Source organism: Agelaius phoeniceus, chromosome 6 (assembly GCF_051311805.1).
Source record: "Agelaius phoeniceus isolate bAgePho1 chromosome 6, bAgePho1.hap1, whole genome shotgun sequence".
In the NCBI taxonomy this organism is placed as follows: domain Eukaryota; kingdom Metazoa; phylum Chordata; class Aves; order Passeriformes; family Icteridae; genus Agelaius; species Agelaius phoeniceus.
Genome location: NC_135270.1, coordinates 53330766 through 53349418, shown reverse-complemented (window position 1 = coordinate 53349418; position 18653 = coordinate 53330766). Strand labels below are relative to the sequence as shown.

The 18653-nt window shown below is 37.6% G+C and overlaps 1 protein-coding gene across 16 annotated transcripts in view; it reads right to left on the bottom strand.

The window, feature by feature from the left end:
- Positions 1 to 5049: 5049 nt before the first annotated feature.
- The window catches only part of WDR20 (WD repeat domain 20), a 45957-nt gene continuing 32353 nt past the window's right edge, over positions 5050 to 18653 (bottom strand). For 3 of the 16 annotated variants that reach the window (XM_054635275.2, XM_077180716.1, XM_077180715.1), the window contains 2 exons: positions 17091 to 18368; positions 5050 to 12181 (listed from right to left, as the gene is read on the bottom strand). In XM_054635275.2, coding sequence (XP_054491250.1) covers positions 12092 to 12181; positions 17091 to 18368 — 1368 coding nt within the window. In that variant the 3' untranslated portion in view covers positions 5050 to 12091. Of the gene's footprint in view, positions 18369 to 18653 lie in introns of all 16 variants that reach the window. The other 13 variants (XR_013182895.1, XR_013182893.1, XR_008534463.2 and 10 more) reach the window with 13 other exon arrangements.

Genomic DNA, 18653 nt, shown 5'->3' with positions numbered 1-18653 from the left:
TTTCCTACCATTTTGATATTATGTTCCTGAAGGGGGTCAATATTTAATTAAAGCATTGTTCTGGCAGAGCACAGAGAGTGTTCTGCATTGAACTTCCTCAGTACTTGTTCCTTTTAGAACCTGGTGGAGGAGGAGGTTGGTTAAAAATAACATGAAAGGATTCTTTGAGTTCAAGTATTAGGAATGGAATGTTATCTACAGAATTTAAGTTTTCAAATTGTATTACAAATGACAGCTAACTGCTGTATTTTTTTTTTAGATTTAAGAGTTTGGGGTTTTTTTCAGTTAGCTCTGGAAATTATTCCTCTCCTGTACTCAGTAACTTCCACCTCAGGTTTTACTGAGAATGTGCAAATTGTGCAATCATATGAGATACCTGATTTTGATGCAGTTTCTGTAACTGCTGAATATTTTTATGTAACTATAATCTAATTCAAAGCTAAACCAACTTTTTAGCTGATTCAAAAGCAAGCAAAACTTAGTCCTAGTTTGCTCCAAGCCATTGATCTTAACATTAATCAAAAGTCTTAACAGGGACTGATATTGCAGCCAGTTGCTTAAAAGAGCAGTACAAGCACGTAGCTGACAATGCTTCAGAAATCTGGCACACAGATCACCAGCAACAATTTAACAGAATATTTCCTATTATTAAATAAGGTGAGAGTTAAAAGGCAACATTCTTATCTTACTAGGAAAGAATCTTTATTCTAGATTGATACCATTGATTTTTAAATTCCTGAGATGTAAAAACTTGCATTAAATAATTTCTAATACATAAATTTGGTGATGTGTTAGAGAACATTTTGTTAGTTAGAAAATGAAAGTCTGTGCAAGTCATACTTGGCTGGGGGTTAAAAATCTCCCTACCAAGTGTGCATGCAAGACAGGTTTGGCAAATAACCTTTTTGGAGGTTTAAACAGTTATAAAAGTTACTCTGCTCATAATTGGGAAGTGATGGTCATTTTTTTCCATAACCAAACACTGGGCTCTGGTGCTGCTGCTCAAAACCCCAGCCACGAGCAGGAGGCAAAGGGCATTTTGTGTGAGAGGTACTGCTGCAGGGAGCACCGTGGAAAATGGGGCACTGGGGAGGAGCACATCACATCCAAGTGTCACTTAGCCAACCCTCAGGCATCAACCTGACATTTGTGCTCTAGATCCAGACTATTTATTTTAACCAATTAAGATACACAATCCAGTAAAATACAGGTTAACATAAAGATCTTGTAAGAGTAAAAATTAAGCTTGTTACATTCTCAGCTCTCCTTCTGAGACTCCACAGGGCTGTGCATTTGTGAAAATAATTATTCTTCTCACTCATTTGAGCTCTTCCAGTTAGTAGGCTTTTTGCTGTGGTTTGGTTGTTTTTCTAAGAAGAGGCATCTCAACACTTGTAGGGCTCTGTTGTGACTGGATTAGATCCTAATCCTTGTTCAGGTCAACTCTGGACAACTTTGAGCATGCCCAAATTCCACATTGTAGCTTTTCTGCGTGGACAGGCTCATGAGACTCAAGTTCTTTATGAATCCTTTTGACATCTACTGCTTAAAAGCACTTGTCTAACTTATGTTTGTCTTCATGCTTAGAAGATGGTATTATTATCACATACTGTACTGAGGATCAATCTGACATTTATAAGGAGATTCTTGAAAATATAAAAATAGTCACAGGGTAAATGTGGTGCAGACTGTGGGAGTATTTGATATTGATTCAATTTGACTATCCAAGTTAAATATCCTGCACCTGCATCATGTACAATTGCTCAATTTATGTCATTTCTTCATAGCAAACTTTCAGAATCTCAATAGCAGGAATGGAAAAACATCCCAGCCTTGGCAAGAACTTGTATAGAGTAAGACTAAAGCACTTGAACAAGGCTCTGCAGGGAAACCTCTATTGCTGCTACTTGCACTAGGTGTGCCAAAGGAAGGGCAGATTTCTCTTACTAGGACTGAACAAATACATGAGCTGAGTTTTGGTGGAGGAAGTGCTTTACACCAGTAGAGTGAGAAAACTGTAACAAGGGGAAACAGCAGAGCACAAGGGTACAGCTAACTGCTCCTTGTCATGTTATTGAAACTCCTGCTGCATGGATGCTGCTTTCCTCCAGTTCCAAGCCAAAAGTGTTCTCCTGAACACAGTATCTCCCAGTAGAGTGACTGGCTGAGGTTTCCTGCTCTGTTACATTTCAGTGAATCATCTCCCAACATCTGTATGCTTTCATGTTAGCAGCTCATACTGATAGAACAGAGAACTTCAACAATAAGGCAATACAGTATTTGTCTGAATACTTACCATAGGGACTTTTTATAGACAGACAGATTAGACAGATATGTGAAAAGTATGATGCTACACTTCGAAAATGAAATTAAGGACTGCAGCTCTGTAGGCAGGCAGCACAGTGCAACAGTAACCTCCAAGTCCTTACCTTTGGAACACTGAGCAAAAGGTGCCACGAGCTTATCCAGTGTTTTTTCCAGAGAGGAAGATGGTGAGTTGCTCAGTGCTGATAAATTTGGAGTTGAGCATAATGAGTAGCATTAAAATTGATGGTCTAAAAATAGGTAACTAACTGGATCCAAGGGAGCTCACTCTCCACTGTTGTTATTTCTTACAAAAAGAGAGGACAAATCCTACTACCCACATTTGATGGATTGTTCTGACTCAGATCTCCCTTACCTAGCACTATACAGGAGGTCAAAGCTCAGATTATCAAAACTATATTCCTGATGGAGATATATTTATTGTATTTGTTGCTTCCCATAATCAGTTTCTGGAAGCCTCAAATCACAGATGCTGAAGTTCAAGTATTTTGACTAAAAATATAAAATTCCATCAAACTGTGTTTGGACAAGGTACCTTTCTGATTTCAAAAGTGTTATTGCCACTGTTTTCTTCCCTTATTAATATATCAGGTAGGTGATTATTCATACACCAGGAAAAAGATGAACTCAGAATTTTTGTAAGTTTTAAACTGGAAAAAAAGGGCTACTAGAACAACATCTTGTGTATTATCACATTCTGTGTATCTGGAGCTGTCCCCAGATTCTCTGGGGAGAATGAGAATGATTCTGGTTGTAATGAGAATGGCAATTTCATGTTCAACACATCATTTTTGCTATAAAATTGCAAATCTGAAGTGAAGAAGCATAATGGAATTTTTCTTCATTTTTTTTTATATTTTCAGGTTGACCTTACTCAGTTTGGCACATACAGTACTTCAAGGATATTGATTTCCTAACAAGTTCCTTGCTGTTAAACCTCTGGAGACAACTTACACTTCTCTAGCTGTTGGATGAATAGGCAAACTTGAGTTTTCCCACCTGCTTTACAGTTAAAATCCACCCAAACTTTAAACTACAAACTGGCAAGTATAGTTCCTACCCTCATTCTTCCAGCTAAAATTCCATACCGAGATATCTGTGTTCTGCTCACTTTTAATTATTTTTTAATGTAGTAGGAGAAATATTTTTATTAAAAGCTGTATCTGCAGTAGAGGTCTTAAGTTCCTTCCAGGTAAGTTATTAGTACCCTGTTTCTTAATAAAATAATTTTCTTCCATATGGAATAGAGTGTGGTATGGGCAATTCAAGCTTCTAGATGATTGCCCTAATAGTAAAGAAGAGGCTGAGAAAAGAACCCCCCCACATTCCTTGTGTGCTGCTGGACTACAATTTGTGGCAGGGACATTCCTGCCAACATGGATGTGAGTAGCTGCTGCTGTTCCCTTAGTGTTGGATATTGCAATTCTTTCCCTACTGGTTTTGTATTTTTCCAGCTGAAGGAAAAAAGTCTTTTAAAGTTACTGCATATTTTTTCAACTGTTTCATTTTGACTCATACCATATGAAGCACTTATCTAGAAGAAGTCTACGGGGAGATAACTACACTAGTTTTCAGTGATGAGGTTTATCTGTATTTTAACAGTTAAGCCCACTATGTTAATAAAACAAAACTTCTGAAAAATAATCCTGCTCAGTTTCAGTATTTTCCCCATTCCTTGTATTTTAGAAGACAGATAAGAATTGTAAAGCACAGCTACATCTTGAATAAAGTAGGGAACTAATTCCCAGTTTATAAATGGATCTGGCAGTTCTCTACATGCTGGCTGCATTGCAAGGATGAGACTTAGTTACAAGCTAGTGCAGTTGCTTTTCCCCAAATGTTCATTCATTTCCTGAAAACAAATTGCTTTTCATGCCAGAAAATGTCTTAAGTTTACTTGTAATTAAAAAAATTCTACCCAGCTTTATTGTTGGAGCAGGAAGGGCATTAACTTGTGCCCACAGCTGCAGTATGTGCACCCTCAGGCAAGTTCATGGTTCTGGGCCAGCAGCCTCTGCTCTACTCTGCCTGCAAGATTCTGCAAATCCCAGTTGTGAACGTTTCTGCATAAGAAGAAGGGAAGCATATGATGGATACTTCTATTCTCTGTCAGTCTGGGGCTGGACATGGAGGGTTAGTCTTTGCAAGAACTACTGAAAACAACTTAAGTGGTGTGCTGACTGATTAAAAATGACAAGTGTTTAGACAAGCAACATTAACCTCTGCAAATCCATGGATATGTCTATCCCCATCACACTTACCAGTTTAGGACCACTGAATTATAAATAAGATGCCTGATGTAAGAGAAATGAGTCTTAGAAATGCTACTCCAATGTTAGCTCAGTTTCTGATTGAAAAGTCAGAAAGTGTGTACAGCTGCTGCTGTGGGATCTTCCACTTCCCAACTCCAAATGCACGGGACTGCACAATAACAAAGTCCTCACCCCATAAAGTTGCCTGTCTGTGGAGTTGCTGCTGTATGATGTATTTAAACTGCAGGATGTGTTTGGAGATAAGCCATTAAGAACAAGAACAGAACAACTGTATTTCACTTTCCTAATTGAAATTCAATTCTATTAAATATGAAGCAATGTTCTAGGTAAGATATTTTTGAAAGGAATTTGTTCTACAAAGTTTAGGTAGTATTTCTGTACCAAACATTTAATTCAGTAAAGAACTGGTTACATCAAAAGTGATTGGATTTGAACAGAAAGTAAACAAAAATGCATATTCAAGATAGTTTAATATGTATTTTCTGAATTAGAAATATCACTTTCTTAAATGAATGAGAATTTCTAGTGTAATGATCCATTACTCCCATCCCCCATCACTGAATTACATTATTTATACATATAATACAGAGCTGATTGCAGTTGGAAACAACAATATTAAAATAAATGTTTAATAGATACAAAGGATCTTTTCTCCACAACATAGTTTGTCTGGTGTCTGGACACCAATTTTAAAGTAATTCTCTATAAGCATTGAACTATTTAAGTGCAAAACAATTTTGTTTTAAAAAAATCTATGATTGCAGCATCCATCTTCCTGAAAAACATTTTGAAGCCAGAAAGTAATGACTTTCATTTTCCATGAGTGCATTCCAGGCTGTCTTCTAGCCATCTCTGGTTAAAAAAATCAGTGCAAAATAAACAATGGTGAAGTACTAGTTTAACCATTGAACTTACTTGAATTTAAGAAACATATCTTATTTTACACTATATATATATATATATGTATATATATATATATATGTGTGTATATATATATATATATATCTTTTATTTATATATTTATAGAGAGATTAAATTACACTGGACTTGAAAAGTATAAAGAAAACAAAAATGTTACTACTTTTTCCTGCAATACTAAAGGAAGCTTTTTGCTTTTTCTCCAATGCAAACTCTTCCTTGGGTGAGCAGCCTAGCAGGATCAGCTGTAGTGAGAACTCCTTACATTTGTCCTTTGCAAGTCACTATGTGATTCACATAATTCCATGTTTACACTCTGCCACATTATAATTTGTGATGCTCTTTGCCTGAAGAACAGCTCGTGGTTCCACTGTCATTACTTCTTGTCCTGCGTTCAGAGATTTGCTAGCAGTAGTGTGATGGCTATACTACAGTTCCACTTGGAGAATTGGCCTGGTTTTGGGATGACAATAAACCCTGCAAACAAAGCAGTTTACATTAATCCAGCAAGAGAACCTGACATGAATTTTATAAAGTTCTTAACCTCAACCTACAATGAGTACAGTTGATTTTTACCAACACTTGTTCATTACTTCAGACATCAGCACCTTCCCTCCTACAAAGGCTCTAAGCCACCACCACGATCTCAGGCAAGCAGCGCACAAAGAGCTCTCAGACAGGAAGAAATGTGTGCGTTATGACAAGGAATGGATCTGATCCCAGCATTTGGTTTAATCTACCTTGCACTTGGAGTCATAGTGAACTCTGAAACTTTAAAAATCATACACCAAAAAGTGATCAGCATTTTACTGGGGTGCTGTCAAAAAAACCTATTCCAATATCAATGTTTGACACCTGACCTGATACAGAGAAACACTCTATCTCTCTATGTGATTGAGTATTACAAGGTTTGAATAGGAAAATAGATTGTCTAACCAAATATTTGTTTTGGTAATTTTAATACAGAATGAAACCCTGACAAGAGTTCAGTAGAGATTTCCTATTACAATTTAAGTTCACACTCAGGAAATCTTGGTACCAGCTCTTCTAACTACCCTGCCATTCAGATCAAGAGACTTATTTCACACACAGCCCCATGACTGCACAGTGCCCCTCACCACACAGAGGCTGCTGCTCTGGATTAAAGCAACTACACCTTACAGATTAAACCTCTGGGTACCAATGGACAGACTCCATTTCAGATTTATGCACAGTAGCCACTTTTTTAATAATTCACATAAAATAACTTTATCAGGCTTACTTAGGAAAAGCTTATTGTCAAAATATAATTTAGCCTTATAAGATCATTAGTTCTACCGAGTGCCAGCAGGCCAAGGGGCACACTGGCAGCTGGAAGCACACTGGCAGCTGGAAGCACACCAGCAAATATCCCCATGCAACTCCTCACCTTGTAGGAATGATAAATGCACTTTCAGCAACTCCTCTAAGCAGCTCCCAGCTTATGTTCTTACCTCAAAATTAAGATCCTGGGACTCAGATCCATCAAACTAGACAAGATCAGGCAGCAATTAGCATACAGACAGAAGACAGAATTATGTCACTTCTTCAGAATCTACAGGAGCTCTTTCAAACTTGGATCCAAGAACTGAGAGGTCATGATGATGGAAGTAAACTCTGACCTCAGAAGAGGGGGAAAGAGGGGAAAGAGGGCAAGACTGACTGGATTCAAGTCATCAAATTTCTATTCAAACCAAAGCCCTTCTTTTTAAAAAAACATCTGATCATTTCAGACACGACATGAACCTGAGTAGTTTGCAGGATTTCTGGCAGACTGTATTTGCATATGGTCCATATGACATTTATACATAACAAAGCACATGGAACTTAACTTGGTGCCTTCCATAGACCTCACCTGAAAGAACCTGAACAACACCTTTATTTGTATTTGTTGTTTATGCAGGGAATATCTGATTCAAACACTGTTGAGGTAGACTGAAGTGGGTTCTTCTTTACACTTGACATTCAGGATGTGCAAAGATCCTGCATATTTCATGAGAACAAAAACTTTCCTAGTTATTATTTATGGACTAGATGGTGAAAGAAGGCAGAACTTTTAGAGCAAACAAGCCACTGAAGCACTTCTGAAATTTTTACCAGGGAAGTTTTGTTGGAAAGTGACAAGGTTAATCAGAATTCACTAGTTCATTACTGAAGCATTCTTCACAAGTCTATTAAATCCAGCAGCAACTGGAAGGTCTTTCTTGTCAGAAGATTACATCCACTAAGCAACTTTGAAGTACCCTGGAAAAAGACGTCCAAAGGTATTATTTTCAGTCTTAATTAAATCAACAATCTGTTCATATGCAAATATGTGCTTTATAAGCACACAGGAAGCTCTAGGGATGGCATAATGTCAAGTCTTTTTCAACAGGCTAACCTATAACCACCCTATACAGGAGAAATAAGCCCTATTCTACCATTGGATTTACATTGTAACACAACCAATTCTTGGGAAACAAAATGAAATCCTATTTTCCTAGGATTCCTCCAGAAACTGGCAGCACATACTGAAATTCAGTGTGGTGCCTTATTCCCTGTGAACTATCAGCCACTCTAGAATGCAAGTTCCAAGACTGGGAACAAGGAGTCAGTCCTGGTTACATCTCATAGGTGGTGAATGCTCCCTGCTTTGAAGAGCAGCAGCTCAGTGCAGATGCTTTCAGTGAGTACTAGGAATTCCTTTATTTCAGCCCTTGCTCTGAATTAATTCTGCAGCTCTGAGCAGGCAAGCCAGAGGAACACCGAAGTGGAAATAAGCTCAAGACCAATATCCTTGTGCTTCTGCAGATGGAACAAATGTATGCAGGTATTGCCTTGAAACTTGGACTACTAGGCTATGATGCTGTTCAGGAATTCACTCCCAGGGGAGAGACCAGAAAGTTTGTGAGTTCTTCCAAGTACTTGATTTCAGAAGACATCTTAAATGTTCATACAAGAAAAGCAAAGAGTATGAATTTGGTTTTTAGGCATGTAAGTTTCACCAAAGGTGGTGAGTTCTCAGTGGGTCCTGATCAAAACAAAAATTCTGCAGCATTTTGCCATTGTATCACAGTCTCCAAGCAAGGCTATTCACCAGGTTGTGTTCAGTGTAACACTGGAGATGGAGGAAAACAACCTAAGAAAAGCAATTGAGGGCTCAAATAAAGTTACTGCTTTGATACAGAAGTTCACAGTAAATCTCATCTGTGATACAAAGGGTGTGGGATTGGAACAGTTGTAGTTGTATTCTCTGGAAGAATACAATGGGTAAGGTAATGAAAAAATATAAAAAGCTCCTGCCTGTAAAGAAAGAAGAAAGCCATTAGAGTGTAGTGCTTTCTGTGATGGAACCACCCAGTCTATCAGGTGGGAAAAGATGAAACAAAAGCTGCAGCAACTTATTAGAGCAACAGCCAAGTGAGCCTGTTCAACAGCCGTGCCAGGAAACATGGAAGAGCAGAGCCACAGCTGCAGCTCTGCTGCCTGGTGCAGCAGCTTCAGGCTTAAGGACAAACAGATCCCACTGAGCAAGCAGCAGGAACAAATTAAGACACTGCTCAAAGTTTTGTAAATAAATGTAGTGTTTTATTAGCAGTAGTATTTTGTCAGCATATGAGTCTAGCAGGCATGGGAAATGGAAGAGTTATGAGCTCCAAGACAGGAATTTAGTACAACAATATTCATCCCAACCTCAGAGGTAGCTGCTGTCATCTTAATGGGACACTCCACAGATGAGCAATGCAGCCCTCAGAGGATGGGGTCATTTTTCCTAAGTCAGTCAGTGCTGTGAGTACTGAACACAGGCTGCTTCAGCTCTTGCTGCTAGGGCTATCCTGTTTATCCATGCATTCTCTGACTTCCTGAAACACACAGGACTTTGCACATCTGGTAAAAATACGCTGGCATGGGTAGGAATGAAAAGCCATAACAAGTACAATCAGGAAAGCCATTTGCACCCGAGGTTTGTGGCACTCATCTGCTGGGGTCTGGTCACTGCAGCAGCACAAACACAAACCCTCCTCCCCATTTATGGGATTGTGAGGAGAAGGATGGGTATATTTTTAAAAATTCCACATACAATCCAGACAAAAGTCTGGGGCTTTTTTCCAAAGACATGAAACATAATGTTTCACAAGAGAAACTAATTCCATGAAAGATCAGCATGTAATTGCTGTATTAAAAACAAACAAACAGGAAGATACTGCAATATTAAATAGGAAAATAGTAAACAGTAGCCACTGAGTTAATATTTTCTTAATTTAAATTAGAAGCTGTTTAATTGGAGCCAAAGGTGCAATCATACACAGTTTCACTAATCTAGATAATAAACAGCAAGTTTGGACATGCAAGCAGGATCCAGAAAGTGCATGTCTCCTTCAGGGAAACAGCTCTGCTGGCACTCAGAACATGCTGGATGTCAAACTCTGCTCATCTTTCTACTTTCTGGTTTGAAATTGAAAGGTAGAAAAAATAAAGGGTCCAACATAACAAGCAATCCAATATAAAAAAAGAAAGTCTCATAGTACACTTCACTAATGCAATTAAACCAATTAAAATATGGCTGAATTAACAAATGCCCATACAAGAATGGTACTGGTTTGTTAAACCATTTCTACTACTGCCAGTATGTAAAATAATGGGAAGCTATTATTTGAAAAATCCTCCAGGAGTAGTTTGTTTTTTGGCCAGAATGGTGATATTCTTTGAGTAATTAGGGTTACTACGTAACTAGAGTTACAAAGTATTCTGGACTGAAGCTTTGCTTGAGAAAGGAGCCCATGGTCCACTATGGTGTTTGAGCACTAAGACACAAAAACCAAAGTGAGATTTCTCACATTTGTTTAAAATTCTGTAGTTAAATTAGCTGCACTGGTTTTAAGACTTGCATGAACAAAATCGTCAAGTTCTTTATCCAAAGAATAAGTGTTCAACAGCAAAAGTTTCTGAACTGCATATACTCACTAAATCACATATTAATCTCTAATGAAGTAATAAAATTAATTTAATAAAAATGCTCAGGAAAGCACATGCTGTTCATTCACATAACATGCTACAGAGAAATATTCTGTATGGGGTTTAGGGGATAGAGCAAAGCTGATGCCTGTCTTTGCACAGTTTTTGTGTTCACTAAATGGGCTTTTAAATTTGTATTCCATTTGCCTTTTTTTCTCTGTTCTGATAACATTACACAAAAGTATAAATACATAAACCATTTGACACCAGACCTTATAAAAGACTGTAGCACCTTTAGGGTTTCACTTGCAACTTCTCTTCTGTGTATATAAAGGAGTTTCTCTTAACAGAGGTCACTGTCAACAAAAAAAAATTCAAATTCAAGGCTGGTAGAAAACCATCAGTAACTAAAAATCTGTCCAGTGGCACTAGGTGAATGGAAGATATGCAGAGGAAAAAAAAACTAAGATGCAACTACTTGGGTGCTTGAAAATGCAAAAAGGCTTTTGCCAGCAGAGACCTGACCTGGGCTCAAAAAATAGGACCTTACGCTTCATTCAAGTACCAAGGGCTCACATGTTTATAAACTGTTGTTTCTCTACTTTTCTCGAACTACAAAAGTCAGTAAGGTGTAAAATTTTCAGTTTAGAAAATAATGAAATTGAGATAAACCAGGGAAGACTTCAAGGAAAAGCATATAACTTAAGGCAACCCCATGTGAGTTAGCCATAAAGTGACTGTGGTCTTAGAAGAAAGGAGCCAAATGAGTTTGATTGAGCAGCACCTACCTAAAATCCAGCTTCAAAACCCAGAAAATAATATTGTCTTAAAAGTTATTTCCTTGAGAAGCTTGTGCAACATTATTAAAGGCAAGTAAAATGACACCTTCATGTTTCAAGACATATTTTGCCAAATACTTTCCCTGACCACAAAACCTGTGGAAGCTGGGTTTTGTTTCAGGCTCACACTATTGGGAAACTGGTTTGACCAACCAGTTCTTGCATCATTTGATATAAATGGATGTTCCAGAAGCGTTCAAGCAGATTTCATTTTTTCTTTCACTAGCCCCTGTTCTTAAATATGCATCAATATTCTATGTATAGATCATCACAATGGTCAATCAATACCTTGGAAGTACCACAAAGTTCTCAAATTTACATAAGATGATTGCCTCAGCTTTTGTCTACAGAGTATTTTTGCATAAGAGACAAACAGTCCTCCCTGTCAGAGTGGACCCAAAGTAACTCACTTTTACACTAAAATTCCGCAAAAATGCCTTTGAAACACTTCAGTAAATTTGTTTGGCTTTTCTTTGTTAACAAAGAATCACTGCTGCAAAGGTGAGACAATGCCTAACCCCTCAAAAGGAAGGGCAACATCTGAAGTCTTCACCTAAATTTGCTCCAAGAAATTTTGCAAAGCTTTAGGCTAGTTTATTTTAGTTCAGATGAGTTTTATCCTAGACTATTTTCTTCTAGACAGAAAATGCTTGAATCACCTGTATGAGCTATATCCTCAGGGCTGTAAATTCAGCAATCATTAGGTAAACACCAAGATCTAAAGCTGGAATAAAGGACATACCCTGCACCAGAGTCCACAGAGGAAAGAGCTCCTGTAGAGTCCTAGAAGGAATGACGACACTCTGCCCCAGCTCCTACCGGACAGGTGTGCAGAGAGAATCTAGAGACAGCCATGTCTGTGTTCTGCTGAATCTGAGTTTAAACAAGTTTGAAAAGTGGTTTGGTAAGTATTCTGTTTAATGTTACTCTAGTCCTAAAAAAAATAGCTACCTTGAGTCATGACCTTATCAGCAAGCTTTAAACATCAAAACATCTGCATAGTCTTGAGATGAAACATTTTCTCAGAGCAGGTTACAGATGTGATCAACTTCTTACTTTAAAGCATGGCAAGTTAACAGTTTCATTGTGGCCATTTGTTCAGCACAGTGTGAGAGCATAAGACCACCTAAGCACTGCAAGATAAATTAAAACTCAAATGTGGAAAGGACTATTGAAAGTTATCTACATTTACAGTTCAATCACACATTTTTATTTAACATCAGTATACAGAGGACAACCCCAGCAAGTTATTTTGTAATGTCAAGTATTTAGTAAAGTTCTTCAGCTGTAACAGTGACAATAGAACAGCTAAAAATAAGCAGTATGAAACAAACATGATCTTCTTAAAATTATAAATATACCAACAATACTTCTTAAAGCTTAATTATTGCAACAGTTAAATTAACAATAGTTCATGTTAGAAAGGCTCTATGAAATTTATTCAAGTTGTCAAGAAATTAGATGGAAGTGTAAAAAGGAAATACATATGAATTTTACTTTTGATTTTCACTAAAGGTAGTCAATACAATTTTGTACAGTATCACCTAACATGTCAATCTTTAACAAACTCCAGTATACAGAATCATAAAATGCAGAAAAAATAGTTTAATCTTTACATGTAAATTGACAGTAAATTAACTGACACAAATTTTATTATCGTAACATAAGCAGGCCAGCATTTTAAATATTAATTTAGTAGTTTTATGTTGTTAAAGGGGCAGACATATACAGTCATTCCAAGTACATACTCAAATTTTAAGAGGTGATAATTCAGAACATGGGTTTTCTAGAAAGCGTTTAGTAAAAGTCATGTTATTTCCTAATCCAGACATCCTCATCATAAAGCCTTTAGAGGGTTATGATCTCTCCTGGCTGTACTGGAGCCACTTGTCACACCTCCTCACACACGCACACACACATACCTTGCTATAAATATCACACCAGTGTACTCTAGGTTTAATTCACCCTGATAATGTGGGTATGCCATGTGCAACTTTGCTATTGTGCACATTACAGAAAGCTTCAAATTTTAGCATGGTAACCTGAAGTTGTATAGCTGTGTTTCAGTTTAACTATAATCATCCCTGAAGGTTATACAGATACCGTATCACGTTGAAAGAAATCTATTTGATAGTACTTAAATACCAGCAATTGAACTTCAATTGTAATGATGAAATGCTCCTTTCCACTGAGGAAGAATTAGTATGTATAGCTGCTTGTCTCACTCAAATATAGTACATGAATGTTTAAGTACTTTCACTAAAACAGAAGCCATACTAAAACATGATACTGTACTACAATTGTAGTTAACTAGAAAATTCAAGGATGTTATAATTTAAGTCTAAGTTTTCCTGTACAATAAGTCAAATAAATAAATTCCATGTGCATTTGTTTTACAAAGTGGTAGGATGTTTCTCTTGCTAGGTTATACACTGCCATTTCACCTGGGGGTGCTTCTGGCCAATCTTACCTTGAGCTTTCTGACACAGGGAACTCCCCAGCAACTTTCACTCCCAGAAAATGGAGTCACTGTACAGACAGTGAACAGTGAATTCTGAAGCCCAACACAGAAATCATGTAAGTAGTTACTCTGACCACTGAGTTCAGAGAAAACTTACTTTGCATATCCAAGTACCACTTTGGGGTTTTGTGGGTTGCTTTTGTTGGGGTTTTTTAATTGCTTCTGCAGATCCTGTAATTCAGATTGATGTAGCTATAAAGATAGCACAATAAAGTTTACTTTTCTTCCTTCCAAATTCTGTTTCTATATTTCTAGATTAATCCAACAGTTCTGTAATCCTGTTTAGGTTTCCCATTAGGGCCTGGCAAAGACAGGGGTGAGAGATGACAGCTAATTGTCACCATGTTGAGGAGAAAAGCTCATACTCTTGTTAAGGCAACCTATTTTTCTGACCACCCTGAACCTTTCACAGAAACCAGCTCACAAAAAAAAAAAAAAAAAAAAAAAGAATAAAAAATTGAAACTAATGAACCCTGAACCTCATCCAATTTGTTTCTAATTGAATTTTGCCATTCACTTCACTTCACTGACTGGGAGTTGGCAGAGCAGTTCTGGAAGTGCAATGCAAGAACAGCACATCCCGTGAGGAAGCTCAAGGTATGATTTTGTACACACTGAAGCAGTAATTTGGAAAGTTTATAAACAAACTGTCAGGACAACGTCAGCACTGTACAGACTATCAACTATCACAGGGATCACGGCTGAACAGACACTTCTGGATTTATTTTCCACTCAGGGCAGCCCAAGCCCAACCAGAAAAATAAACAGAATTTGTCATACACTGTCAAATTATCCAGCACATGTTTTGATGGCTGTTGGAAATGAGAGGGAGAGGTAGCACTGGCTCAATGGAAATTACATTAGACACTGCAAGCCTCCTTTGCTTTTCCATCCAATTCTTTCTTCAGGCTGGCAGTGGCATCAATTTAATGAAGGCCTTCTGAGGCAATGATGGAAGCAGCAGCAAGATTCAGAGGCTTTTACTCTATAGAGTTGGCAGACAAAAAAGTGACAGAGCTTTAAGATCACTTGGGGAGCCATATGTCAAAGGAAGACTAGAAATAGCAACTTTAAACCCCAGAGTAATGGGACATGCTAGGATGAAACAGCTGGTGAAACAGAAATGATGGTATATAACCCAGTAAGAAAGACATCACCATGAGTGTTTTATACTTTGACAATTCTCATTAAATAAAATTAAGTGCTTTCCTATAAACAAAAAGGATGCTCATAACGTCCTTCTGGCACAAGTATTTTCCTAACAAAGCCCTGTAAACATGCCACCAAAATTTAGTTTTTACCAGCAGAGTGAGCTCACTAGAAATGCAAGTGAAATCAGAAAAACAAATTAATTTGTAAATTTCTAAGTAAATACATCCTAAAGAATATGGCATTTACATCAGTGTGCAATATATTAATTTTGAAAGTGATAACTTCAGCATGAAAATTACTTACCTGTAGTTAAAGTTTTCCATATTGGCCAATACATAAATCCTGATTTTTGGTACTGCATACTTTATCTCTGAAATATTTGAAATGTCATATTCCAAATCAAAGTTAATACACAAAAATATTTAAGTTATACTCAGTCTAACAAAACCCACCTCAGCCACTGAAAAATAAATGTGACAGTGTAGTGTTCAATAGTATTCAAAAAAGTTTTAGAACAAAAAGAAAATGTAGCTCACAATAGCAATCTGAGGCACTGCTGTAATTAATAAGATGTGAAGTGCACTGAGTCACAAAAGTATAATTGCTTTAATACTTCCATTTTGAGCAAACATTTTAAATAGTTTAGTGTTTAAGGGAGTGTTGGCTTTTTTTTTTTAATTAATGCTGGATTTGTAGTTCTCAGGCAAAAAAATACTTTTAGGTAACACCCTCCTCCCTTCTCCCATAAAGGGGTTTTCAATTTTAAGTTTTAGATTCAACCTTTAAATATGCATTAAGATGCAGAGCAGACACAGATTTTTACGCACACGTATGTTGAGACAAATTTGATAGGATCTCAAAAAAGCCTACATTATACAAACAATTTTAAGAAAAATAATTGAGTTTTACTTGCAAGTTTATAGTAATGAAGATGTGGTATCTAAATATATACAGTACCTCTACTTCAAAAGTCAGATTTGTGAACCAAATGGTTAAAATCTAACAAACAACAGATTTTCATTTAAGTTGCTCAACATGGCATTATTCAGGTATTACCAGATCATTTCTCTCACTTCAGGTGATAGTCTACATCCCCTTTCAGAAATTTTCACAAAAATAATAGTCCTTTTTCTCAGATCAACTCTGGAAATGTTCTCATAGCTGTATTCCTTTGAACTGTTGCTGGCAAGCAGAGCTATTGTAGCACAAAGTACTTTTTAATGTTAGAATCACCACATTTAGCTTCAGTCAAAATTTAGCTATCTATACATTGGACAGAAGAAAAATAAAAAAAATATAGGTGTTCAAGTGCATCAACAACAAGAGTGAAAACTAGTAATAGACTAATGTAGGTTCAGCTGATGGAACAGGTGCCATCAAAAACACGAGCTTGTAGTGGTTGAACTGCCTTAACAAACCTGACAGGAACAGAACACTGAACCTACTGAGAAAAAGCTTGCAGGATTTTCCCTAACTTAAATACATAAATCAAAACCTGGCTATAATTAGAGTTCCTTGTTAATACTGATTCACAATTGAAGAGCATAAACTACAGTCAGTACAGGGCTCACGAATCTGTGCATAAAATGGCTGATGTTTTAATAAGAAGTGGTTTCACATTAATGGCAGGCCACCACAGAAAAGAATGGAGGAATAAAACACTTTGGTTTTCACTTTTTCAGAGGCTCACGTTTCTCATTAGACTTAGAAGCAGCAGCTTTTCATAAGCTACTCTCATTGGGAGTGCTTATTTTTTAGAAAACATTAGAAGGATTATGATTATTTTAGTGTTTGACAGGTTTTACTTCAATTTTTACATAAATAGCTTTCACCATATTGTGGTTATGCTTAAGTATAAGAACACTGATCAATAGTTTAGATGCACAGTATTTATTTCTTCTGCTGGAAGGCAACTATATTTAATAATTGTATCCAAGACACTTCAAATCATTCAGAAATATGGCATGCAGTATCCAAAAGTATGGCTCTGAGGATATTTTTTTTACATTAAGCATAAAGAAATTTTATATTCAACATTCATTATATTTCAAGAAAACTATCTATTCAGAGTTCTAGCTCTTTGATGCAGCATTAAGGATTAAAACTTACCACTTTACCAGGCCTTGCCCATGTGCAAATAAATCCCTCCTGACAAGCAGTGACTATACAGTCTTCAAGAAAAATTAACACAGTCAGTCTTTCATGTGCTATCTTTTTACAGATAAGAGGCTCTAACAAGGGAACATCTTCCATTCGGGGACAGAGAGGTGTTCCCAAAGTTTTAGCTGGGTCCGTTTTGGTTTTAGTAACTAGGTTCAGTTTGTCACTGCTCTTGCTAGATATATGTCCCATGCTATGGTTTCTCTTGTGATCTTTTTCATGGTGTCTTTCCTTCCGATCATGTAGCGATAAGGTTGCAAATTTACTAACGCCAGAAGCAATGGCACCATCCATGACACTGCTTTTACTGCCAGCGTTTGAGACTGCAGAGTGTGGAAGGCTGTTTGACCGTGGAAGAGGAGGGGGTACAGAGTTTCCAGGTGTTGTGATACTGTTTCCATTACTTCCTGGGTTAGTTCCACCGCTTCCTGCAGGTGGACTTGTGGCATTCATGACATTTGTATGTGTCCTTGCTCTTGACAGAGGTTGGTGGGGGAAGAGGATATCTTCTGTAAGATCCCACAAACAGAGCTGTGTGTCCTGGCCTACCGAACCAAATCTATACGTAACACTTACTGGACGACTGTCTGTAGAGTTCCTTTTGGACAGTCTGGATTGCGTGCTATTTGCTCGATCTCTGCCAAAATGAAGGTCTTGGAAATCCTCATCACTTCCGCTAAATTCCATGGGGTCGCTCTCTTCTACACTAGTGGTGTACGGATCAAAGGCCACCACGCTGACCCACGATTTGTGTCCGTGGCCTCGCGCTATGACTCGACAGTCCACAAAAGACCAAACTGTCACCAGGTCATCCTCTCCGCCTGTCACTATGTATTTCCCATCGGGGCTCCAGCACACACACAGCAGTCCTCCAAAGTAGCTTTTCATTGTACCATGCAATTCCACCGAATCAAAGTTAAACACGCGAAGAAAACCATCCTGGCTCACGCACGCCAAGAACTTCCCGTCAGGGGAAAAGGCAAATTCGTTCAGGGCACCCTCACCTACTGTCCATTTAAGCAGAGGGTTTCTTGTGGATTTACTCTTGCAAGTGTGCACTGCAAAGCTCTCTCCTTGTTTAAGTAGCTGGTAGTGCGGGGCTGTGGTACCACAAGTGTGCTCCACGTTATACAAGTACATATTGCCACTGGAATGAGCTACTAGGAAAAGGCTTTCCGAACCTGGGACCCATTTTACACAGGTTACTCGGGACTTGTCTATTAGTCTCTGTGAAAAACAAAGAAGATACACATCAGAAACTCTGAAAATTAAGGTTTCCATGATTAACTGTACATCTGAGCTTTCTGGGGGATGAGGAGCAATGTTTAAATAAAGTGAACTTAACTTTCTAGACAGGAACTATGTTACTGTATTTGCTAAAACTTATCAGGCAGTAAAGAGGAAAGTGTTTCCAGACAAAGTACTTTCAAAGGTTATTATTATGGTACAGTCACATTCCACAAAGACCGTACTTCACTCAGGCCAATCTGTTATGAATCTAAAGGCAGTGCT